The sequence below is a fragment of the Parasteatoda tepidariorum genome, chromosome 1, assembly GCF_982258835.1.
Source record: "Parasteatoda tepidariorum strain Cologne lab strain chromosome 1, Ptep-v5.0, whole genome shotgun sequence".
NCBI classification, from domain to species: domain Eukaryota; kingdom Metazoa; phylum Arthropoda; class Arachnida; order Araneae; family Theridiidae; genus Parasteatoda; species Parasteatoda tepidariorum.
This window is the reverse complement of record NC_141755.1, coordinates 119,535,738-119,561,937: the sequence shown is the minus strand read 5'-3', so window position 1 is coordinate 119,561,937 and position 26,200 is coordinate 119,535,738. Positions and strand designations below refer to the sequence as shown.

Sequence of the window (26,200 nt, the reverse complement as noted above, 5' to 3'; positions counted from 1 at the left end):
ATACTCTAAATTTTTTCCAGAACCTGTTTTTTTTTTTTTTTTTTTTTTTTGCAGGGAAGAAGGACTTTCGCAAAGAAAGGTCAATCCGAATTTTTTTAACAGTTCTCCCAATTTTTTTTTATTTTTAAATTTCCGATAATGTTCTAAAAACGTAATTTTTGGGGGTAACATGCAGTGAAAACTCTTCATTCATTTCGAGCTGCATTATCTATCAAAAACAATATCTTTTTTTTTTTTTTTAAATTTGCCCATTTGTGTTTGACTGCCTCAGAGTTTTGAATAGTTTGCATTAAACTGATTCTTCCACAGATTTCATAAAATATTTATTTCAGATATATAAAGTGAATTCAAATAATCAAGAATATGAATTGACAAGATTATCAGATGATCTCATGACATTTGGAGAAGATAGTAAGGTAAAAAATACCATTTTCTGCTTTACATGAATTCAAATAAATGTTTTATGTAGAAATTTAAATAATTATGTGTACTATCTGTCAAAAATATTAGCTGAAGTTCACTCCAGTATGGACCAAAATCATATGAAACATAACAAATCTGTCTTTTTTAAATATTCTCTTATTTTCCCGTTTATATTGTTTTGAAAGAATTGGGATTTTGTTAGTTTTGTGAAAATCTTAGTTACTAAAAGCCAGGGTTGGGTTTTACCAGAGGGAAATTATTTACTACATTATGAACTCTCCATCTTTAAGGGCTTTTGTTTGCTACTCCACAGGGAAAACCTAGAAAATAGGTGGAATTTAAAAATCACCTAAAATAACAGGAAAAATGCAAGGAATTTTGACCTTTTTTTTCCTTTACAAACAGGGAAAATAGTGAGACTTTTGTTTCTTATTTTCATCTTTTGAAAAATGGTGATTACTCAATGCGTAATCTATGGGGTATTTAAGGATGATATTCCAACTATACGAAACTATTTAATTTACAATAGCATTGCGTTTCTTCTTAATGTAGTGTTTAATATGTACAGTGAAAACACTGAGGAGAATTTTTCTAGATTTGAGTGGCTACCCCGGAGCTACAGCTCAGCTGTATTAAGGAACTGTCAGACTTTTTAAACAAGGTAGGAGACCCCAAAAAATAGAACTAGGGAGAACTCGGTTTGGTGCATTTGGCACAAAAAGCTACTAAAGCAGAGGTGCCTCACATCAAATAAGCCCAAACAAGAAAAACTTCTTACAAACATGTTTTGTATATTTAATATTATCATTTGAACAGGATTTCATAACAGGCCGTACTTGTTATATTGAGTGTTGTAAAGGAGTCATGATAGTGCTTTAAAACAGAAAGAAAAAATCAAGGGAAAAAGCTTAAAAGGAATATCGAGGAAATTTCAACTCTTGGAAAAATTTTTAGATCATCAGTTCTTAGAATTATTATATATTGTACTTTAATGTTTGGTACAAGACTATTTTAACAATGTTCAAATTTCTTGTTTCCTACTGCCGCAATGTACACTTTTAAGATGTTCACAAAATTGACTGAAAAATAATACGTAGCAACAAAAATGTGTTAACTTTTATTTTTTTATTACTCTGCATCTTGCTTAGACTAAAAAAAATATTAGTTATCTTTAGCAGATGAGCAGTCCTCTACATCAGATATGGAAACATTTCCCCACTCTCTGATAATTTTTCCTGAATTTATACGCTTTTGAACCTGTCTACCCAGGCATTCGAGAGCATTAAAGTAGTCTCACCAAATCGCTCAGCACATTCATCTGCTTTGACTTGAAGCATTTGTCCAGATACATGAAAATTGCGTCTTCTTTGAATGCTGAAGCAATTCAAACATATAAGCAAATAATGAAGCAAAAAAAAAATGCTTTTTGCGGCATTCCATGCTATAGATGGTATTTTAAAAATCTATATATGTACTTATTTTGAGGTAATTTCAAAATTATTACATAAAAAATGAAGAAAATAAATCAGTCGACAGAAAAAAAGTTCATAATATCAATCTTCCTCTCTTTTTTTAGTTCACTATATCCTCAAAAAATTATACTATACATGTGTAGCAAGGCACGGGAGCTAACATTTTGTTCACTATATCCGTGAGTTCAATATAAACCATGCTCACTATAGCAGGGTTTGACTGTATAATGAAGTTATTTTGTTTTAACAAGAAAAACTAACTCCTGAGTGATAGGGAGGAAATAAGGATTTGTTACTGTCTTGGGAAAAGGCCTCCATCAGGTTTGATATTTATGAGTCGGTTGATGAGCATGTTAAAACTTGTGATATCAGTTCAAGAAATGGTAGCAACGATACCAATCAAGATGAAAAAATTGAAATACAACCAGGGCTAAAATTTTGTTGAAGTCCCCTTGAGCATTTGAAACAATTAGTAATATTTTGTACTCACATAAATTTACAAAAAATGAATGCGTTAATATATCTTCTTTTTATTTTCATTATAGGTTTTTCTATTAAGATGATTATACTTATTGTAAATTGATTATTTTCAAGCTCATTACTTCTTTGTTACTTTACTTAATTTTAACTTCATTATTTGGTATTCAACGTTGACCCACATTTGTTTTTCCTGTATTTATCATTCTTAAAGAATGATCTTATGAGAAATGATTGACTTAGGTTCTACCAAATTAACGTTTTATTACTAGTTTTACATTTAATATGGGAAATTAATTTTTTTTTGAACTTTCTCAGATTGAAGTAACTTTTATAATCTGAATTTAAGACAAAAAAAAACTCAAGAATTTACTAGATTGAACTGATTTATTTTATATTTTAATTACTTAAATTTTAGTTGAATTGTAGTCTACAAAATTTAAATTTTCAATTGAAACAGTAATTTAGTAAAAAAAAAATTTAAGTATATGAATGATTACTTATACGTATGAATTTATTCTACTTTATAAAATGTATTTATTATTGTTTTAGTTGGCTGTGAAACTTGGCAGAGCTCTGCGCAAGGGAGAATATAAAGTCAAAATTTATCAGTTGTGCTTAAATGAAACTGAAGTAAGGCAAACACTTAACTTGGTATTCAAAAAATATTTTGATTTTCAATAACACCATTTATTAATTGTTTTCTTAGCTAATTTATAACCATTATTATTAGCTTTTTTGTCATAATAACAATAATCAATATTACCACATAATATTAGAGTTTAAAACTTAATACTTATTGAAAATTTTATCTATTTTAAGTGGAACCCCGATATTTTGTTTTCCATCAAACTAGCGTAAAAAACCCACAAAATAAGCAAATGCAAAATCAGGGGGGATGCAATTTGAAAACAGGCACTTTTTAATAATAGGACACATACAGAATTATTAGAAAAAATTTGTATTCTTTACTCTTTTTTTTTTTTTTTTTTTTAAGATCAATATCCCTGTCAATACTTATTCTTGTATACAAATTTGCTTTTTGTTTACTTAAGCATATAATGGTAAATATTATTTTAGAGATTTTTAGCTTTGAAACTCTTAATCAGTTGTGGGTATATCCTTGAATATTTTTTACTTATCTTTGTTGTTTTTATCACTATCATCAAGAACAGACATTAAATCTTTAATAAACTAAAAGGATTGGAAAGTAATGGAATGTGTGTTACTGTTGATATATGCGTCATTAACTTTGGAAGATCTTCAGCCATGCAATTTTATTCTGAAAGACCCATGTTCTTGTTGAATACCAGAAAGCCGGCTTTTTTTAAACCATTGCCGGTTCAATAATGTCGAAATGAAATCTGAAGCTTCCAGAGCATTTAATTTTTCTTTAGATACATCTTGTAAATCACTTTAATCAAGAGAAGCAAATGATAACCTAACCAGTTAAGTTATTCTGAAATCTGAAATTAACTGGAAAAATTTCACTTTTGCAAATTTTAAAATTTAAGCTCCCACACTTCCTTTAACCACCCTTCCTCTGTTTTTGCTCTTGAATTTAACTGGTGGAAAATCGCCCTTTCACAAAAAAAAAAGAAAAAATTTGGAAAAATTTGTGCAAGCTTTCGCACAAAAAACTATTTTGCCCTGTTAGAAAAACGTGTTAAGCATGACTTTCCTCTAAAGGGTAACGTAAAATCCGGGATAATTTAAAATTGTTGGTACTGGCAATTTGCCCACGAAAATGATGCAAGAAGCCAGACAACATAAATCCGACGTTCTACTGTATTATTAATAAAGGATGTAAAAAAAATTTTTTAGAAGATTTCCCAGGACTTGAATGTATATTTTATGCATTGACTATCAGGTTGATCCCCTTAGTTAGTAAGGAAAACTTTCTCTATAGACAGAGTTTTTAATGTATTAAAACAAGTTGATACAAATTATAAATTGACTTGATATCTTTACTTAATGATTATTATTAGCCCATCAAGTTCCTCTCAGACTGTGTTTTAACCAAAGGGATGACAGTCCTAACAGCCAAAAAGGAAATTCTTGCAGAATTAAAAGAAAAATGTAGTATGGACATTCCTCTAAATAGGTACATTCATTCACTTCTATTTTCGTTCTGTGTTGTATTCTCAGTCTGTCTTATAAATGGCTTTCTTTTTTTTTTAAACACTTTTCAATAGATGTCGTCTAAGGAAAAAAAGTTGGAAAAGTCCTGGTGCCATTTATCTAGATCATTTACAATTTGAAAAAGACATACCAATAGATCAAAATTCAGAAATGTTTGTAGAATTTTTACCAGGTAAATGACACATAGCATTTATACTTTTATTGAATTGTTGTATGATGGGGAGAAAAATCATGTTGAATGGGTGTGAAACATTTCAATATTTATTAACTTATCTTAATAAAACACCATTCTAACTCAGAGCAACTGTGCATTTTGTGGAAGGAATGGGCCTTAATGGAAAAAAACTGTTTTAAATGGTCATGACCTCTTGCCATCTTTCTAGTAGGAGATGAAAATTTTTGTGAAAAATTTGCACGAAATTTCTTGAATAACTAATTATTTCTTTTGACATTGATGTTACAAATACTTGTTTTATTTCTTTAAAAAAATAACGAAAAACCAGTAAAAGTACTACATTTAAAAAGTACAATTAAAAATATGTACTTTTATTTTCCTTACAAGTAACGAAAGCAAAAGCCATGTATGGTTCTTACAGACAGTAAGTTTTCATGTTCTAAACAAGAGGGCTAATTTTCAATGATCCATTTAAATTCACTGAAACTTCATTTAAACAAAAAAGATTTCAAAGCCGTGTTTGATGTAATCTACGAAAGATCTCGTTATCCTTTTCAAACTGACAATTTCCTTATCTACCTGTTTCTGAACCCTATTATTATCCACACTTTAATAATTGACATTGAAATCTTCCTTACAATGTCCATTCGCATAATCTTGTTCAAATACACAATAAACAAATTCTCATTATTAAACGTGACCAAGGCTGCTCTTTGGACAAGTTTTATTTATTTTCTAAAAGAGGGTGTGACTTCTAACTTTTGTTCATTTTATTTTTTTTTGCTCTACAGGGTTCATACCCTAGTTTATTCTAATTTTGATTTTGTGCCAATTCAATTTTAAATTTAAATAAAGAAAATATATAATTAAATTTAGCTAATGTTTTTTGAGTATGTTATACTCTAGCTCTAAAGTAAACTTTAATCTGGTAGTTTAAAGTAAAACTGGTGGTAGTAGTATACAGATCTGAAAGAAATTTCAAATATATGTTCTTAAAATCAAGGTTTCTTTTTTAAAAAATTAAAATTTTATCTGAAATTTTAAAAGAATATAATAACAAGAATGTAATAACATAACAAGAATATAATAGCAAGAATGTGATAACATAACAAGAATATCATAGCAAGAATGTGATAACATAACAAGAATATAATAATATGAAAAAGAGTAGAATATTTTATTTATGTATCTGCATTCTCTATAGGCATACCTGGTCGTTCAACAATAGGAGAATGGGCGTATTTGTATGTGGTTTTATCTGTTCAGTGCCATTTATTTGCAAAAAGCCCAATAATCTAAGTTACATATATATGAAGTTTCATTCTAATATATTCAGTAGAATAGTAGCTAGTAACTCTTTGTACTGTCTGTTCAATTTAAACCTGCTCATATAATTAGAAACTTCCCCAATTTTTACTGAATTGTGTGAAAATATTTAATGAATATGAATTCACTTGAATATAGTATTAAAAAAATTGATAGTTACCTGTTTTCTTATAGTTATCTCTATAATAATGTTTCATAATAATTATCTAAATTATTTACAATTTGAAATAAAAATTGATGTTTTTATTACTGTCTCATTAAAATGGAGTAATTAATAATTACCATAGTAGTATGTAGGGGATTTACTCATTAATGAAACATAAGAGACATGCAACCCTTAAGTAGCCCAATGGTTTTTCTCCCTTTTTTTGTGTCAGACTTTGCTTACGACACTCTTTTAACAATTCACCTGATATCATTTACATTTTGCACTCTATAGCTGACTCAGGCCTTTGAACTCTACTTTTTAAATCAATATGTTAAATACAAATATGATTAAGTTGTTTTACTAATGATATTACATAATGTCTTGGTTCATATGTATTTAAACTTCTTAGATGCTGAGCCTGTCACATCAACTACTCAACTAGTTCTGTTCACTCGCAGGTGGCATCCAGCTGCTTTCAAGTTAGACTCTTTCAAAGAAATAGTTTTTGATGATACCAAAACTCTCACCATTACTAAAAAAGTAAACTAATTTGACCTATTTTACAGTGCCTAGCACTATTGTGTATTAAGTCTTAGAAAATAATTCAGTGTTTGTTATTTTTAAATATATTTCTCAATACATTTTTTCCATTTATTAAATACAGAGTTAACCAAAATGATTCATCCGAGACACACAGTGTCTCAGACGAATCATTTTGGCGGTGTACTGTTGACGAGAAACTGAATCAAAATTCTTATTTAGTGGTTCTGCTAATAACCCCTGTTTTTTAAAAACTAATTTTTATTCCACGATTTCTTTTTTTCTCTTCCTTTGCAATCAATGCACTGTTTCAATTTGTTACACATGTTCGGCAATTGTATGATTAACCATTAAGTGGAAAAGCCTGTGATTGTATTTTGTCAATTGCTAGAACATGGTGCCTAGCGTTTTAAAAAAGTGCTTATTTTTGTTTTTTTGAAGCCATTAAAGGTGCTTTTTTCATTAGGTGTTTTTAAAAAGTGTTTGACTTTCAAAATGATCCTTTTCAAAAATATGATTTTTTTTCTTTACTATGTTGGTTTTCAGCACATATTATGCAAAAGAATGCTTTTCATGTTGTTATATTCAACGTTTTCATAATTCATTAAACCACAATCCATTTTAGCGTACCGTGGATCCATAATGTATAAAAGCGGCAATCATTTTACATGTTTGATGAAATGCTTGCAGGTCCGCATGTGCATCTGCTGAGCTGAGTTAAGTTAGAGTTTAGCACTCTCATGTGTAGCTCTGCTGCATTTTGCTAGGTATTCTAAATTTCAGGCTTCATTTTCCACCCTCATTTTTCAAACTGAAAAATCTCTCGATCTTTTTTTGGTGACTATTTTAATCAAGAAAAAGAGTTCTTTGTCAGAAACTAGTTATTTTGTCACGATCGTGTAAAATCTTTGAAAATTATTTTGAATTTTGTTAATGTATATAGTGCTTAAAAGATTCTTTGTTTTTGTTGAAAGATTTGGCTACGAATACTGTAGAAAAGTGTGCTATTCCAAATTATATTTGAACTGACTGATATGTAGCATACATGTACAAATGATCGAGATGTTCTCAGGGAAACTGTTAAAGTTGCTATTGATTAAAAAAAATTATTGGAACAGTACATTTGATCTTAAAGACAGGAGTAAAATTAATCCACTTTTCTTAATTTTCATAAAATTTTTAAAAAAGCTAACGATTTTAAAACCATGTGGAAATCTGTAGCAACAGCAACCAGAAGACAAGACTATGTAAAATAGGTTGAAATTTGCTTGAATCAAGCTTTTTCAAAAGTTAGTACACAAATGCCTGATCGAAATTTTAGTGTCGCAATAAAATCGAAGTAAAACCTTGTACCTTGTTGAAATCAATAGTAATAACTGTGGGCTTTATAAAAGCATCTTCTTGATTCAAAATGTGCACATAATAATACAGTAGAAAACGATCAGATAAAAAGTGAATTTATACTGAATTTGCTCATTTTTGAAATTTGCATGTGTAGTAATGCCAGGCTCAATTCAATTTTCCTACATTGTATCAGCATCTTGTTGGCATAAAAAATGTCTTATGTCAATCAAATTGGTCTAATTAGGACATATTTTAATGAAAAATAATAGGTGCAAATGAGAAAAGAGCATTAAAGCAAACTATTCTATTATTTTGCTTTCTGACCATTCTCATCCTTGGAAAGTTTGAAGATAGCTTTAAGCATATTAGTGGGTCTGAGAATTATTAAAAATTTTATTTTTCAAAAATGCTGTTTGAAAAATTTTACAGTTGTTAAAAAATCACTTTTTTTTTCAAGAAGTAAATTAAAAGTAACTTTAAAATGTAAAAATAAAGTAATTGAATCAAATCTTTTTTATTGATTTTGTAAAAAGTCCTTAAAAATTTTACTTGTAGTTCATTTTTTTTATGCAACTTATGTAGCTAAAATGAAATATAATTGGAAAACATTTGAAACTCGAGTACTAAATAAATTAAGTATTATGAATTAGTATCATAAATTTGTTTGCATTATATTTTATAAATATGGAGGAGAAGTGTGGTTGAAAGAAACGAATAAAAAGGTTATTTCGTAACTTTTTTTTCTTTAAATTTTAATGTGGCAAAATAAATTGTTAAAAATCAGGCTCTTTAACTGCATTTTGACAAATAATTTTATAAAGTAACTTACCCATTTATTGAAAAAATAAAATGCATTAAATGAAATGGCAATCTGAATTGTGCCATATTATAACAATTTCCTTTATAAGATTCAGAATTAATTACTTATTATTGCCATATTAAAATAGCATGTTTTGAAAATTATGTTTTAAAAATATAAATTAGTGCTATTTTCATTACTGTCGCTTTTTTTATGTAGATAATATCATAGTCAATAACAATTTATTATAACTATCTGCATATGGGTCATTCTCACAAAAACTGTCATTTTTCAGTTCATAAAATCCCAAAGAAGTAAAGTGAATAAAAAGCTCTGAAACTTTTTATATTAATAGAAATATGTAATGGCATTATAAAGAAAGTATATATCCTATAAATTATACTTAATATTTTAATTAAGTAATTTTTTAAATAATTAATTTATAATTAATTAATTTATAATTAATTAATTTATAATTAATTAATTTATAATAATTAATTAATTTATAATAATTAATTAATTTAATAAATTAATTAATTAAATAAATTAATTAATTTAACAAATAAATTAATTAAATAAATTAATTAATTTAATAAATAAATAAAATTAATTTAATAAATTAATTTATTAATTTTTTAATTTATTTTTCAAATTAATTAATGAGTAAATTAATTATTTTCACTATTTAAAAAGTGAGGGAATGATATTTTATTTTAATACATGTTTTTATCTAAGTTACATCTACCTAAAGTTTGAAAATTATAACATACTAAGTATATCTAATATTTATTATAATTTAGTCTTATATATTTAATAGTTTTTACAGGTTTGGGAAATAAAATTGGCTGGCACGATTGAACAAAAAAAATTTTTATAATATACTCATCTTGAATCATTCCCTCACTTCAGCGTCATTCCCTCACTTTATACACTAGTAAGGGAATGACGAATTCAATAAAATTTAAAAATAACAGTTAGGCTTAATTAATTTCTGAAGTCAATCACATACAATTATATTCATACAAGAAAGCAACATATAATTATCCACTTTCTCAAAGTTGTATTTTATTTTACTCTAAAAAATGACATGAGGGAATGACGAATGTAAAAAATTTTACCTGGTTTGATTCATTCAAATTTATTCCGCAAAGCTTCTTTAAGTTGAAGATGGAAACATACTACAATTTTGTTCTATGATGCCAGTTGTTAACTTCTGAAGTTTTTATTAAAATATTTTTATTCTAAGAAGATTGCAGGTGATAAGAACATTGTTGTGAGGGAATGACGGGAAACACTGGGGACAAAGTTTAAAATAGTGCTGTGTTAATATTTTTATCAGAAATTGAATTTAAAATTGATTTCCTGAATTCTATATTTCAGTATTCTGAAATAAAAAAACACGAATTTGTAAAAAAAAAAAAAAATTTATTTCAGAAACAATTTTTTTCTTTTTTTAAATCAGCAGTGAGGACAAGTGAGGGAATGACATATTGGTATATCTTAATTAGCTAAAATAAATAAAAAATAAAAATTGATAATTTTATTTTTATTCTTTTGTTAGCTTGCATTCTGAAGGACACTTTCCCTGAATTTTTTTTCTTCGTAAGCTGTAAAACAAACATAAAATATACTGGGGACATGAAAATGACTGTTTTTGTGAGAATGACCCATATAAAAACAAAAAAATTTCATTGTTCTTAATTTGCATTGTGAAAGATCCAAATGCATTTTAAAATTTTTAAAAGTACTTGGGTTTATTGCATTTCAAGTTCATACGTAATTTGACCAATTGAAATTTATTAATAATATTGATATATTTACAATAAATTTTTAACAAAAATTAAACAATCTCATTGTGAAATGTTTTATGAACACTCTAATCTATGTTTTTGAAAGTAAAGAAATTTGATTTCAATCAGTGTATTTATCAATGCATCATCTGATATAAATCAGGGTTATATGAAAGGTGATTCTATGAGAAAGGAATGTTTTGGTGTACAGGGTGCGTAGCATTTTTAAAAAGTGCTTGATTTTGATTTGCATTTTTTTAGAAGCCCTTAAACCTTTTTTTTTGTTCGGAGTTTTTGAAAAGTGCTTAATTTTCTATCTTTTAAAAATATATTTCTTTCTTTGCTTTATCAATTGGGCGTTCTAAATTACAAAAAAAGCATGATTTTCACAATTTTCTCTGCAATATTTGTCAGAAACTAGTTATTTTGTCATGATTATGTAAGTTTTTTTGAATTTTATTAAGTTTATGTTTATAAATTAAGAACATTAAATAATAGAAGTAAATAATTATTAGTATTATTGCACACATCTTAATCATTATTATTTTTTTCTTTTTTGGAAGTGATTAAAATTCTTTGAGAGCTTAAAAAGTGCTTATTTTTGTTGAAAAATCTGGCTACACGCCCTGTAGTAGATTACCAGAAGAAACTTTCAATATGTTTAAAGTTTAATGCTTTTCCAGCTGTAAAAATATGAATATCAATATGTTCTTATTTTGCTCCCATCATTCAGGAATTTTTGTTTTTTTCAGCTTTCTGAAATTAGTGAAATTCCAGAAGACTCAATAGAATTTGCTAAGGTATGAAAGAGATTTCAAATTATTTTATAGTTTGTTACATTTAATATAGTTTTTTTTTATTCAAAAAAAAATAAATATTTATATTTTCTTATAATTTCTATTATAGGGTCAAGGTACCTTTCCTTGTGAAAACTCACTATTATCTATTCATGATGAATTAGAGTGGTTAACTGCTTCTGATAATCCTTGGCGTTTCTTTAACGGGGATGATGGACAAGTGATTTATTACAGGTAATTTAAACAGACCACAGTGCTGACGTGATCCTCAGCGGTAGATAGATCACGGGTTAAGAGTCCCCTTGCCGTCCGGTTGACCCTGGGAGGTTTTCCTCTCCATGTAACTCGAATGCGGGTTAGTTCCATAAGAAAGTCCTCCACAAAGCGAATTTCTCCCTATACTTTATCCAGAAGTTTCATTATCTTCTTGATTGGGTTCAAAGTTATAAATTGAACTAATTCGGAGTTGAACATCAGTAGCCGTAAAGACAAAAATTATCTGTTAATAAATTTAATATGTTAATAAATGTTAATAACTCCTGTCAAATAGTACAAAAATGACAGTTAGGGATCATCCACCATAAAAGTATCTTTTCTTTTGCATGTTTTATTTCTTAATACCGACAAACTTTGTTTTTGGAACCATCATTATAGGAATATTATCATTTGTTTATAAATCTTGTTAAATAATACAAAAATGACAGTTGGATTTATCCCCCATAAAAGTATCTACTTTTGCATGTTTTATTTCTTACTGCCATCAAACTTTGTTCTTGGAACCATCATTACAGAAATATTGTCATTTGTTAATAAATTTTGTTAAATAATACAAAAATGACAGTTGGGAATCATCCTCCATAAAAGTATCTTTTCTGTTGCATGTTTTATTTCTTAATACCATCAAAATTATTTATTACCATAAAACGTTTTTTAAAATTATTTTCAAGCATGAGCAGTATAAACATATCTTATTTGTTGCTATCAGCGAATTTGACTCAAATTTAAAGCAGTAATTTTGTAATCAATTTTAAATTGTTTAAGTTTTGTTTAATTTTATTGAATATTTTTAAATATATAATAAAATAATGTAGATCAAAAATATTCGTTTTTTATAAAAATTTCTGTATCTTCATAAATATTTTTGAACTAGATTTATAAAATTTTGTGTAATTATTGCATATAGTAACCCATATAATAGTATTATGTATCTAATTTCTTGCTGCATTTTTTGGCATATGTTTTTAATTTATTGTTGGTCTCTCAAACCTTGAAAGCTTTAAACTTTATGTATGAGATCACTTCAAAATTGATGAATTGGTTTGCTCAGTATTTTTTGAGAAATAAAAAAAAGTGTTAGTATTGAAGTGTTTCCATTATTTTGTCCAACCCCTTCCCCTATGTAACCTGTACAACTTCAAAATAGCCTTCCTTAGCAAGTTGGTATGAAGTGTGTTTAAATTAACCTCAATTCAAATTGGAGTGTAAAAAAAGTAACCTGCACACCTTCAAAACAACCTCCCTCAACAGGTTGATACATAGATTTAAATCATCCTCAAAACAACTTGAGTTGTAGCATGTTGCTACGAAGTTGATAGAAGATTCAAAACAACCTTAAGTGTAAAGAAAACAACTTCATGCACCTTATGAGGTAGATTTCTGAAGGATGTTTTTGTTACCTACTTCAAACCAATCTTAACACCTCAAAACAACCTCCAAAACACCTTAAATTTTTGTAAATTAATTTAAAAAATTTTGTAAGGTGTACCTTAATTAGAACGTACCTTAAATTTTTGTAAGGTGTACAATAGAGAACGGATTAGTACTCTTTTTTTTTAATTTAAATTAAAATAACAAAAAAAAAATCATGTTTTCGTTAATTTGAATTTCAGATGTTGCATTTATTTCATGATTTCTTTTCAGTTTATTTAAAAATTTCAACTGTTTTGCATCATGATTTATGCATATTATAAATTATTTATGTATGTACACTCTTCACTTTTCATGGTTGATTTTGTTTTAATAAATATGTTTCTGTATAAATTTTCCACATATTCTTGATGCATGAAATGATTTTCCACAGAGATAAAAGGGAAGAATTAAGGAAACTTACTGAGGAAGAAAAACGAGAAATAACAAATAAAGAAAATGCAAAGTAAGTTTGTATTGAAGCATATGTTGTGCACCCTGTGGCAGAAACACTTTGTCACTGAACATTCGATTTCTTGCAGAAAGAATTTTTTAAAGCGGAAGCAAAAATATTTGGGTTTTTTTTTTTCTGCAGAACTTTTGGAAACCTGTTTTATTCTACAGAGTAATTTTTAAAAGAAGCCTTTCTAGTATATTGGGGAGGGGGGGGGCAGAACGTTCTAAAAAATTCTGCCATGGGGTTGTATGTTATATATTCTTTACATTTGTTTTTATAATTAAAATATTTGGAAAAGATGAGTAGACTTTTTTTTCTTTATAGTTAAAGTAGAATTTAATCTAATTATTCCAAATACTTGCAATCTATTTATGTTTGTATTACTGTCTTTTTTCTCCATTTGTATTTTTAAAAAAAATTCATGTGTTGTATGTGACAAAGAATATTGTAGAAACTTTGTTAGTGAAACTCAACAATAGTTCACTAATATAAAATTCTTCTGTTTATAACGAAGTAGCTATGTTTACTTTTATCTGATCTTTGCAAATGCCTAAAATTTAGTGAGCATCATATTTAAAATTGTATTTCTTGTTGAGAAAACGTTGATATGTTTTAAATTTGTATTCATATTCATTAGTGCGCAACTGTGTCAATATAAATTTTCTTTCAATTTGTATTTAAAATTTTAATATTAACCATTAACTTATGCAAGGTTAATATTTATGAATGTTCAATATGTATCTGGCTCCAAAGTAATATTATCCAATATGACTGAGTCACACATTTTTTTACCTTCATATCCCCACTTGGCATGTAAATATTTAATCACTGCTGTATAACACCAATTAAGCGCTAGGGATGAATAATGAATATTTGGCAGCTGAATACTAAATATCCGGCAATGGAATAGTGATTTTAAAAAAATCATTAATAATTATTTTTTATGTAAATGAGTTTAATCATTTATATATAAATGAGTTTAATCATCATTAAAAAATTGATCAAAACTTAATTTAGTGGTATAGGGTAAAAGGAAAAAACTATAATAGTTATTCATAAGAAATATTTAAAATAAATAAAACTCTGACTAACAGCTATAAAAAAGAAAGAAGAAAAAAGTCTTCAAGTTATTAAAGAGATATAGAAAAAAAATCCTTTTAATTTTTAAAAAAAAAATAACAATTTCTCTAAAAAAAAAAAAAAAAAAAAAAGAAATGTGGATAAAGCATTAAAAAATATAATCTATCAGAAACACTTTTAAAAATGCTCAACTTAAAAACAAAAGATTACGTACAAGAGCAAAACAAATAAAATAAAAATCTATCTTAATTCTCGAAAGAGAATTTTATATCTGAACATCTCAGTTTTCCAGTTACAGTTATTTTCAGAAAAAAGAATAAAGTATAATAGAAACCCTCTTAATTGCTGTGTCATAATAAGATTGTCAAAAAAAACAAAAGCTTTTTTTTTTAGAAACTAAAACAAAAATTTTTAATTTAAAAAAAAATGTAACAATACAAATCCCTATTTAACTTTTTCATTGCATTTCTGTATTTTTAGAGAAAAAAAAGGGGGTGATAAAGTTTAATAGTTAGTTAGAAAAAATAATTTTAAAAAATGGTATGCCATTAGGAAAATACTGATATAAAGAAAGGTTACTGAAAAAAAAAAGAAGAGGAAAAAAAAAAATAATTCTTAATTCTTTAAACATAACTTTAGCACTGGAAAGTGACAGCAAAAGACTAAAGTCTATCAGAAATGCTCTGTTAAAATGCTGTGCTATAATTGAGAAGAAAAACAGCGAAAACAAATAAAAAGTTTTCAAAACAAGAAGTGTTGAATAAACAACAAATTTACTTGCCTGAATATAATTTAAAAAATCAGCAGTACTGAACTTTGGTTTGTTGTAATGGAATCTAGTATCAATTCCTCAAATTCTTTTAAACTACAAAAAAAAAATATATATATATAATGCCAATAATAACAACATAGCTGCTAACTCTAGTGGATTCGCCAGTCGACTACTAGTTTTTTTTTCCAGTTTCTGCTAGTTCAGCTTTTTTTTCCTTTTTTTTTTCCTTTTTTTTTAATATTGTAGAAAATTCACTAAAACTGAGTAAGTTTCCTTAAAAAAATCTCTATCAAAATAAAATTTTTACCCAATTTACTGCTTGCTTGAATATTTAAATAAATATTACTAATACACAATGAAGTGAGCCTCATATATAGCATTTAGTTTAAAGCGTATTTATTCATTTTTTCCTAAAATTTTCAATTTATTCTTATTTAGAGCTTCCTTTTTAGATTAATTTAAAAAACAATGACTTTCAACTATGACTCATAAATTACATGTTTATTAGTGTTCAAAATTATGAGTCAACAAAATAACATTTCAAATTTAATTCATTTAATGTCAATCATAAATGGAAAACATTGCAGGCCATTTATAGTGTTAAAATTTTTTTATTTTAATGACAGTAAAAATCCCTAAAATCCCCTTCATGTAAAATGTTTAGTAAATTATGCAACAGTTATCGGGAAATATATATTTTGTAAAATTTACTAAATTTTTTCCTATCCATGTTGGCAGCTATGTAATAATAATAACTTTGTTAAAATGTAAGTTTCCAAAAATTACTTAGACGAATATTCGTTTCATCCCTACGAATATTGGGCATACTCCGTTAGTCCCATCCTTAAAATTTCCAATTGTCTGATGAGCTGAATAAAAAATAACAAAAGGGGTTGATCAATTATATTTTATGTGATTTAAATGGTATGATAAGCATTTAGTTTCCATTGTTTTAAGCAACATTATTTTTATAACTCTTAATTTAACATCTGCTTAAAATATTTTATGAAATCAAACGAGAAATTTCTAAATATGAACAACTAGATTACCCAAGGAAGTCGCTTTGACTGCTTTTTAATTTCAATTAAAAGAACAATTACAAATATTATGACACAATTTCTTAGAATTTTGTGACTTTTTGTACAACATATAAATTTTTATTGTTAATATTTACCAATAACTTGTTATATAACTTTGAATAATATAAAAAAATATTAAAATTAATTTTCAACAAATTTCTTTACATATTAGTTATTCTTTCACAATCCAGTCTTTCTAATGTTAAGTTGAAATATTGCACCTACTTCATATTTTTATTTCGTTTTGTCATCATGGAAAGTTCAGAGAAATATTCCAGTAACATAAAATGAAGTTTATTATAAGATGTCAGAGAATGTGAAGGTTTAACTTTGGCATGTATTTTGTAGACATCACTATTTTTGAGAATTAAACTTATTTATAATAAAATGTAAGCATTTATTAGGCTGAAAATGTTTCGAGCATTGGTATTTTCATTTTTTTCTTCTCTTTGTTGCTCTAAATTCTTATTTGATTGTCTTGTTGAGATTGAAATAACTGTTTCAGATCTAATAAAGTTCTTAAAAATGTATATTCTCCACGTAAAGAAAGAGCACTTAAGATCTACACTGTGGACACAACACCTACGTCACAGAATCAATCCTCTGAGAAGTCTCTTAGTGCTCATCAAGTAGTACCTGATCTTGATTAAATCTATGCAGTGTCTTCTTCATCCACTAAATAAGTAAGTAATCTCCCTCTCACCTCTTTTCTTTTTCCATTGAGAGATTCGGCAAGTGATGCATCTGGTCTCTTACCCCATGACAGAATCGCAGCGACACGGCGACATTGTCGCAGAAAGGAAATACTTTATGCTTTCCCGCTGCCCTCCCCCAACAAAATGAAAGAATATCACCTATAGTATTAGAATAAAAAATTCTTACAAGTTCAATTAAGAAAGAATTATGAAGTTTTTTTTTGTAAATACAGCAATTTTTATTTTTTAAATTAGTAACATATATGTTCGTTATTATTAAAAGTATCTTGTAAAACGATAATAGTGCTAGAGAGTTTTGTTGCAGATAGCTCGAAAAAAATTCTACCCTGGGTGTATCTTAATGTTTTAAAGTAAAATTGTTATGAGACCCGTGTTTTTTGGTTTTCTTTTTTTTTTTTTTTTAAATCCAGCTCAGTTTTACTGTCTGAAATTTCATAAAACTCACTTGTTTGTTCCTCTCGTGAGCAGGCGTTTAAATTTAGGTAAATCAGAGTTGCCACTTCATAGAGAAAATACAGGGGATTTAAAAAATCACCTAAAATAACAGGTACTTTTGATTTTTTTTCTTTATAATCAGGAAATTTTGTTTCTTATTTTCGTCTTTTAAAAAAATTGTGACTTCTCAATGCATAATCTATGGGATATTTAATGATCATATTCCAACTATACTAAACTATTTCATTTACTATAGCAGTATTTAAGTATTTTTAGCTCTCCTTTTTTTCTCTTAAGTTTTTTCAGTGATTGCTAGTATAGTTAGCCCAATACAATACAAGTATACAGTTGTGTGTTTCTTCTTAATATATTGTGTATAATATGTACAAGGAAGACACAGGAATATTTTTTTCCAGATATTTGATTGGCAACCCCATAAATGTAGTTTTGTTAAAATTTATGATTAGTTCAAAAAGTTTACATTTCAAAAAACTCCCAAGCATTTTTGCTAGTTTAAGAAATAAAGAAAACTACAAGATTGTGTTTAACAAGACATTTTATTGATTTTGGTAGAGAGAAAACCAATTATTTTATAAGTTTGTATATTTAAAGTGATAAAATGTAATGCATACAGCCATAAAATATAATATATACTGCTATAAAATACATATTGTTTATTTATTTTCACTAAGAAAAAATAGTTGAATCAATTTTAAACCTGAGGGTAACATGCAGAAATTTGTATTTCGAAAAAAATTGATTTTGAGAACTATGTGAAAGTACCTAGCAATAGTTTCTGAAAAATTGATAGATTTACAATAAAATAGTGCTTCGAAAAGTTAACACTTAAATATAAAAGTTGTAATAGTGTTTGTCTCTGTCAGATTTTAGAGAAATCAATGGAATTTAACATTGAAACACATCATCTTTTTATTGATTTCAAGGCTGCTTTTGATAGTATCAATAGAAATTATCTTTTTGAAACAATGAATACTTTTAAAATGCCTTCAAAACTCATTAAATTGATGAGACTTACATTGAAAGATACAAAGTGCAAGATTAAGTTTCTGGGGTCTCTGTCAGAAAATCTTGACACATTCACCGGTGTTCGACAGGGAAATTCTCTCTCCTGTCTTCTTTTTAATATTGCACTTGAAAGAGTTATCCGTGATTCAAACATCAATACCAGTGGTCACATTTTTACTAGATCAGTACAACTACTTGCATATGCTGATGATGTTGATATAATTGCTCATTCCCTTCCTGCCCTGAAAGAGGCATTTATTGCCCTTGAGGTGGCTGCAAGGCAAATGGGCTTAGTCATAAATGTAGAGAAAACAAAATATATGTTATTCTCAAGAAACAGAGTCCCAGACCCCTATCTTGAAATAAATTCTTATAGATTTGAAACAGTAGGGAGTTTTACTTACTTAGGATCAACATACCCTCCAACTAATGAGGATTTTGAAAATAATTCTTTCTAGTGGTAGCGAACCAAAGTAGAAATTTTTAAAGCAAATGGATCTCTCATAAAACTTTTATCAGAACTTAAGAATCTAGCCATATGGCCTGCACTTTTATAAGTAATAGTGGACAAGTTACGCTAAAATTAATTTTTTAAAAATATTAAGACATTAATTTTGCTACCGTCTGAAAAGAAGATTTCTGAAACTACGGAAATTCCGTAGCAGTTGGAGGGTATGGATCAATTATTACCATTGACAACAGAATTATTCCTAAAATAAAAAACCGACTCTGTCTGGTGAATAGGGCTGTCCTTGGACTGAGAAGATTTATTAAATCTAGGTTTCTTTCTAGAAAAACAAAGTTCTTAATCTACAAAACTTTTGTCAGGCCAGTCTGAACATACGTTTCTGAAGCTTGAACAATGACAAAACTGGAGGAAAAGTGTATCGCAATACTTGAGACAAAGATTTTGCGGGGTATACTTGGTGGTGTAAATGAAAACAATAACTGGAGAAGGAGATTTAACTTTGAACTGTACAAGATTTATAAACAACCTGATATAATACATAAAAATATTACGAAAAATATATATGATTAAATATATGATATAATATATATATAAATATTTTTATATAATATATATGATATAAAAATATATATGATATAAAAATATATATGATTAAATACATAAAAATAAATAGAATGAATTGGATCTCCCACGTAATTCGAATGAGTGATGACAACACAATAAAAAGAGATACTGCTTTTTAGACCCACTGGAACAGATGGGCTGACTCAGTGGAGTCTGATTTTCTCGCAATTAATGAAAAGAATTGGAGATCAAAGATAAATCGGAAATCGTCATGGAGAAATCTTCAGAGGAAGGCATTAGCTCACATTGGGCTGTCTGGTCAACTATGATGATGCAATAGTGTTTTACCCTTAAAAAAATTTTCACAATTGCTGCCGAAAAAAAGGATCAACAAGATTATTGGAATTTAGTACAGAATCAGCTCTCAATAAAGTGATTGGATAGTCATAATTATATTCGATAACAAAATCAGGATTTTAAAAATTGCGGAAATTAAAAAAAAAAAAAAAAAAAAGACCCGAAAAGTGAAAATGATTGACAAGACTTTGTGAATTTAAAATTGTATCAGTCATATCAAAATGAGATTATGCAGTGGTGTGCTTCAAAATTTTGAAAACAATGTAGAACTTTGGGTAAAGTTTTTTTTTTTTTTTTTTAAATATGTGTTCATAACTATTGGTTTATTTTGGATTTCAAAAATTTCTGAATGTCTGAAATCTAGAAATTTCTGAAATATGAACCTTCCAAATTTTTAAGCCTTCTAGAAACTTGTTTAAACTGTTGATACGGATTTTTAATCAATAGGCCTCACTTTGAAAATAGTTAACTTTTCCATGTTAAAAATCTGTTTTTACTTGAGTTGTAAAGTAGTAATATACTGTATGGGTATAATAATTAATAAAATATTTTATGAATTATGTTCATTGTTGCATTTATATATTTTATTTTTCAGAGGATCAGAAAAGAAAAAAGTGCTATCGCTTTTATTTCTTTAATAAAAGAAAATCCATGTCCAGGCTCATATAATACAAACATGCTCTGTCATGAAATTATTTATTTATGTGTTTTTTGTGCCACTGAAATTTTTTAGTTAGTTTTTTGTATGAAGTGTAATATATATTTCTATAGAACATACTCTACATTCATTGCAATTTCAGTCTTTTTCTGATTTGCTTTATACAGTGCAGTGGTATTTGGATAAACTCTGTAAATCAAAAAAAGGAGAGAAAAAATGCTGATTGTGTAAATACAGATTTTGTGTGCTTTTGTGTTTTGGATTTAGACAATCAATAGAGATCTGGCTTATTTTGCAGTATTATACTTTAAACCTACTGAAATTTAGAGCTTTCCACATCTTGTGATATTTATAGTGATTTTAGCTACATGTGCTTTGATTTTTTTTTTTCACGTTTAAACATAACAAATTTAAGGTTAATATCAGCAATTTTGATATTTTAATTTATCTTGCTGTTTAAATGTATCATTTTGGCTTTTGAGTTTTTTTATGAAAATTGTGATTTATTTTTCATTGACATCCCATGCAATTTTAGCCGATATTAGTGAATGTTCAATTAATATTTAAAAAATTTTTTTTTTTTTTTTTTTTTTTTTTTTTTTTTTTTTTTTAATATGCTAATCATACTTATTCACAATCAAAATCTGAATCCACTTATATTTTTTGTTTTTATTTCCAAAATAGTTTTGAATGTATTTTTTTTCTAAAATGTAGGAGATAAATGCAAAATAATTACTTAAAATTACAAAATTAAGTAAAATTACTAAATAATTTTACTGCATTCTTTATTTAAAAAAAAAAACTTTTTCTTCTGGTTCAAATTATTGTAAGTATTTTTTCTTTCAGAAAGCCAGGATTTTTTTGTATTCATAAGAATTTTTGCTCTGTTTAAAAATTTTTGTTTATTCTTGTTTATAAATGTGACAACAATCTGCTTTGCTGTATATTTTTAATTTTCAATATAATCTTTTTCATATTTTGAAATGCAATTAAAGATGAAATGCTATTTAAACTAGTGAAAAAAGTTATTAAATTAGTGCATTAATTTTTTTTTATTTTATTAATTCATTCTTTTTTATATGTATTGAACATTAGAAGTTTAAGGTTGTATCATATTGTTTTTGCTTCTGCTGAGAGGTTCTCTGAGCAGAATTTTTTTTTATTTGCTAAAAAATCTTTTAATAATGTTGTAGTTTGGTTGTTTTTTATTAAAATTCTATAGACTTATAACTAACAATAGTAAGTTGTGTTCATGTCTCAGAATTATCCAGGGATGTGTTATTTTATCTTATGCTGTTTTAAAAATTTTTCCTTCTATATCCTGTGTATGATCCATTATTATATTTTGTGTAATTTACTTCATGTGTGAAGAAAAACTAAAATGCATTAATTGCTGATAAAGCTTTAAAACCACGGCAATTAATAATCTCTATTCCAGTTTTTATCTTTATGATATCCCATTTTGATATTGGTTAAAATAAATTAACAATTCCAAAAGATTTATCTACAGCATAGGTCTGTATTACGGTTCCGAATTATATTCTACAGAATTCCATGTTTTGTTCTTATCATTCTTCAAAGTCTAATAACTAAAAGCAGGGTATGTGGTTTTTCTGTGAATATCGTAGAACTTTCTTTATCTTAATAACCATTGGTTTGCAGACTTCAGCGAATCAAGTGATTCTTTTGATTTGGCGAATTTTCACCATTTTGGAATATTTGGAACTGCTGATATCACAATTCTTATTCCCAGAATTTTAATGTCGATTTTCATATTTAATTAGTTTAAAAGTTATGCTTTGCGACGCTTTTCCAAGCGATCTAAAAATTGTACATCATCGTTCTTATTCACACGATTTAAGAATCCAATATCACAATTCGTTTTTACAGCACGGCATCACAGTTCGTATTCATGCGTTTTTTAAATCCAATATGACAATTCGTGTAGATACAATTTCAATACATGTTTGTATTCTTATTTAATTCCTTTGTTGAATAATATTATACCCAGTGAATTACATTTGTTCTTTTTCTTATCCGTTTGCAATTTAAACCGGTAAATAGGTCAAATTTTTTTTTAAATCTTGTTTTTATTTTGTAGTTTTTAATTTACAATGAAAATGGTACCCAGTGCAAAGAATTTCCATTGTACCATATTGATAAATGCCATTAAAATTGGTAACTTGATTTGATTTCTATAACCTTGTAAGAATTTTGTTTTGTAATTATTTTTATTGTTTTGAAAATTTTACTGAAGCCAGTGCAAAATATGTCCTGTCATTTATATCTATATGTCATTCATATCTATTATCTCCATATTCATTTTGTACAGATTTATTCAAGTAAAATCTGTAAATTATACTTTTATCATAAGAATTATATTTTCGACTTGTAATTTTGTATTCATATTTTTCTTTTCAAAATATTATTGAAATCAGAACAATTTAAGATTAATTTATTTTTGCAAAAACTTGTACTTATTGTTTTCTGTGATTTGCATATATACAAGTTGGAACAAGTTCTATGGATTACTTGAAAATGAAAGAAATTTTTTATAAAATAAAGCATGATACACACAGATGTGTGTTGTCTAAATTTTAATAATTTTCTTATGCTTGTTCAATGCTCAGTTTTATTAAATATATCATCTTAATTTTGAAAATGCTTACTTCTAAGATTTCTCTTTAATAGGAGGAAAAAATCCCCTTAGGGATTCAAGTAAAACACCAAAAAAGTGTCCATGCGAAAAATCCCTTTAAAGTTATGTTTTGTGGAAAATATCTCTTCTGCCTTGAATCAATTCTTAATGTTATTAATAATACATATAAAAAAACTGATTTTTTTTTCCCCTCTGTTTCAAGTTTTAATGTAAAGAAAATTTTTTTTTTGATACTTCAGCATAGCTGCCAACTGTACTGGATTTTCTAGTAAACTACTTGATTTTACCTGTTTCTCTTGGTTAAATAAATATTCTCCTAGTTTTTGTACAAGAATTATCCCTTATAGTAGAATAGAAAATTCCCTAAAATAGAGTAAGTTTCCTAAAAAAGTCTCAATTAAATTAGAATATTTTCAGATTATTACTTGCTTGAATATTTAATAAATATTACTAATACATAATAAAGCAAGCCTTACTTATAGGAAACTTTTTTGTTTTAAAATGCTCAGTTTATTTTTATTCAGAACTTCTTTTTTTAAATCAATTAAAAAAATCCTATCTATCTTTGATGAATTAAATGCATATCGTTATTCAAAATTAGGAATAAACATAATACATAACATTTCAAGTATATTTAATGTTAGTCATAACTGAAAAATATTGCAGTTTTTCTATTTTGATCACAAAAAAATTTCCTAAACTTTCTTTTGTGTAAAATTTTTTTGTACATATTGCAACAGTTATCGAGAAATTTATATTTTGTAAAATCTATTGGATATTTTCCTATCCATGTTGGCACCTATGCTTCAGTTAATTTTTGGATAACGAGACCCCTTGAATTAAAATTGTATGTTAAAACATATTTGTAACATTCTATTTTAACTTAAGTAATTGCTGAAGATTAAAAGTCCCTTCTTGATTAATTCATTTGAATTCAAATGTATCTTCAAATATAATAATAATGATTTTGTATTGCACTGGTAATAAAATATAATTATTTTTTGTAATTGTCGAGGTTTAAATTTCTCAAAAACTACATTATCATTACCTACTATTTTTCCCTCTGTGGCATAATTTATTTTAATGAATAAAATGTATTTTTTTTTATTATTTTTTCTAGTTGTGTATAAAGTTGATAAGAATAAAGTTCTTGTATTGTATAATTATTTTTAAAAAAAAATGATGAATTAGTTGTTGACTGAAATATTCCTTATTATATGTGCTATAGCATTTTATTTTTTGCTTTAGTTGTTCCCTGTGTATTAATTTATTTTTAGTCAGGAATATTGTCAGCCAAATACCACTGCATGTTTTACTGTAATATTAAAACCCCCCATGTTACACTTCTGGGAGTAAAATAAATTATTCAGATTTTTTTTTCTTCTTGTTTTTATCTTATTTAAAAAGTTTAACTGTAAGTGATACTGGTCAAAATATATTTCACTTATACTTATAAGGAGTATTAGTTGCCTTATACTCTCTATTTGAATTGAATAAGAGTAAAATTTCATATTTTTTTTACATTATGCAATCACACACTTTTTTTTTCACTTAAAATTTGTGTGGCAAATACTATCTCTTTGTGCCTCAATATTAAAGTGATAACAATTCACAGTCTATATGTTTATTTTTTTAAGCAAGTGAAATAAAAAATAAAATTATCCTAAAAACATTTTCTAGACCTAGTATTGCAGAAAATTTTTTCAATAATCTTATAATATTCCTGTTACATCTTTTTTTTTAATTTTTTTTTAAGGATTTCTTTTGATATGGTCTGTAAAAAATCTTATTTATTTTTATAAGTTCTGGAAAAATTAAGTATTGTGTTCTGAATTTTGTACATTATGGTGTGTGATTGCATAATTAGAATGTTCAGAAAAATAATTTGTATTATCAGTTGATCTGTTATGAAAGCAAACTTCATGCTGTACTACATTGCATGAATTTAATAAAATCTCGGTATGTATTTTATTTTGTAACTTGCTCGTATCATAACTACCCAAAATGTTTGTTTTATGTAATTTTTACTTCATGAAATAAAAATAATTTATAAATACAATTTTTCTTTTTATTTCTTTGAAATGTGTTCCAAATTTGTTATGTCCCCCTTATTGCCATAAATCTCTCTGCATCACCAATATTTTTTTGTGATTAAATACAGTCTGATAATAATTGTTTTAATTTCAACAACAAAAAAAAGAAGCTAATTGTCAAACTGACCCAATATTTCATTTGATTATGCGTAATTTATAATTCAAATTTGTTTTGAAAAATAAAAAAATAGTTATGCCGCTTTGCTAATTAAAAATTGGGACACATTCTGACACTTTTCATTCAAATCAACCTCATGAACAGAATATGCCACAGTTGATAGAAAAATTGTCCTTTAGCTGAAAACCATTGAAAAAGTAAAATTTGTTGAAAACAAAACCGATAATTTTAAGTAGCATATTTTTTAAAAATATTTTTATATTCTATTTTATGTATATTATATTTTTTAAAATTTAATTCTCTTTTTTGCTTTCTAGGACGAGTGCAATGCCAGCTATCTGTTAAATTTTCAATTATCTTTTTCTATTGCAAAAAAATTATCCTTATTTCATGGATAATCAAATCAAATATCTAACTAGTGGTTCTTATGCTTTAAAAGTTTAACTTTATTTCTAACCACCTACTATCTGAACTGGCTGTTTTTCATTTGGACAATTTTATTTATTAATTTCTCCTTAGCAGAAACAACACGTTGAAAATACTTATTTAGTTGTTTCAAATACTCAGTTGGTTGAGTGGAAATTATCGAATTAAAAGA

At 26.7% G+C, this 26,200-nt stretch overlaps 1 protein-coding gene across 3 annotated transcripts in view; it reads left to right on the top strand.

The window, feature by feature from the left end:
* The window catches only part of Usp47 (ubiquitin specific protease 47), a 109,392-nt gene extending 83,942 nt beyond the window's left edge, over window positions 1–25,450 (top strand). For all 3 annotated transcript variants that reach the window (XM_043052876.3, XM_043052877.3, XM_043052878.3), the window contains exons 28-37: window positions 333–416; window positions 2,925–3,005; window positions 4,361–4,476; window positions 4,568–4,686; window positions 6,573–6,703; window positions 11,389–11,436; window positions 11,543–11,667; window positions 13,514–13,585; window positions 17,013–17,190; window positions 20,670–25,450. In XM_043052876.3, the coding sequence (XP_042908810.1) occupies window positions 333–416; window positions 2,925–3,005; window positions 4,361–4,476; window positions 4,568–4,686; window positions 6,573–6,703; window positions 11,389–11,436; window positions 11,543–11,667; window positions 13,514–13,585; window positions 17,013–17,157 (921 nt within the window). In that variant the 3' untranslated portion in view covers window positions 17,158–17,190; window positions 20,670–25,450. The remainder of the gene's footprint in view (window positions 1–332; window positions 417–2,924; window positions 3,006–4,360; window positions 4,477–4,567; window positions 4,687–6,572; window positions 6,704–11,388; window positions 11,437–11,542; window positions 11,668–13,513; window positions 13,586–17,012; window positions 17,191–20,669) is intronic.
* The last annotated feature ends 750 nt before the right edge of the window (window positions 25,451–26,200 follow it).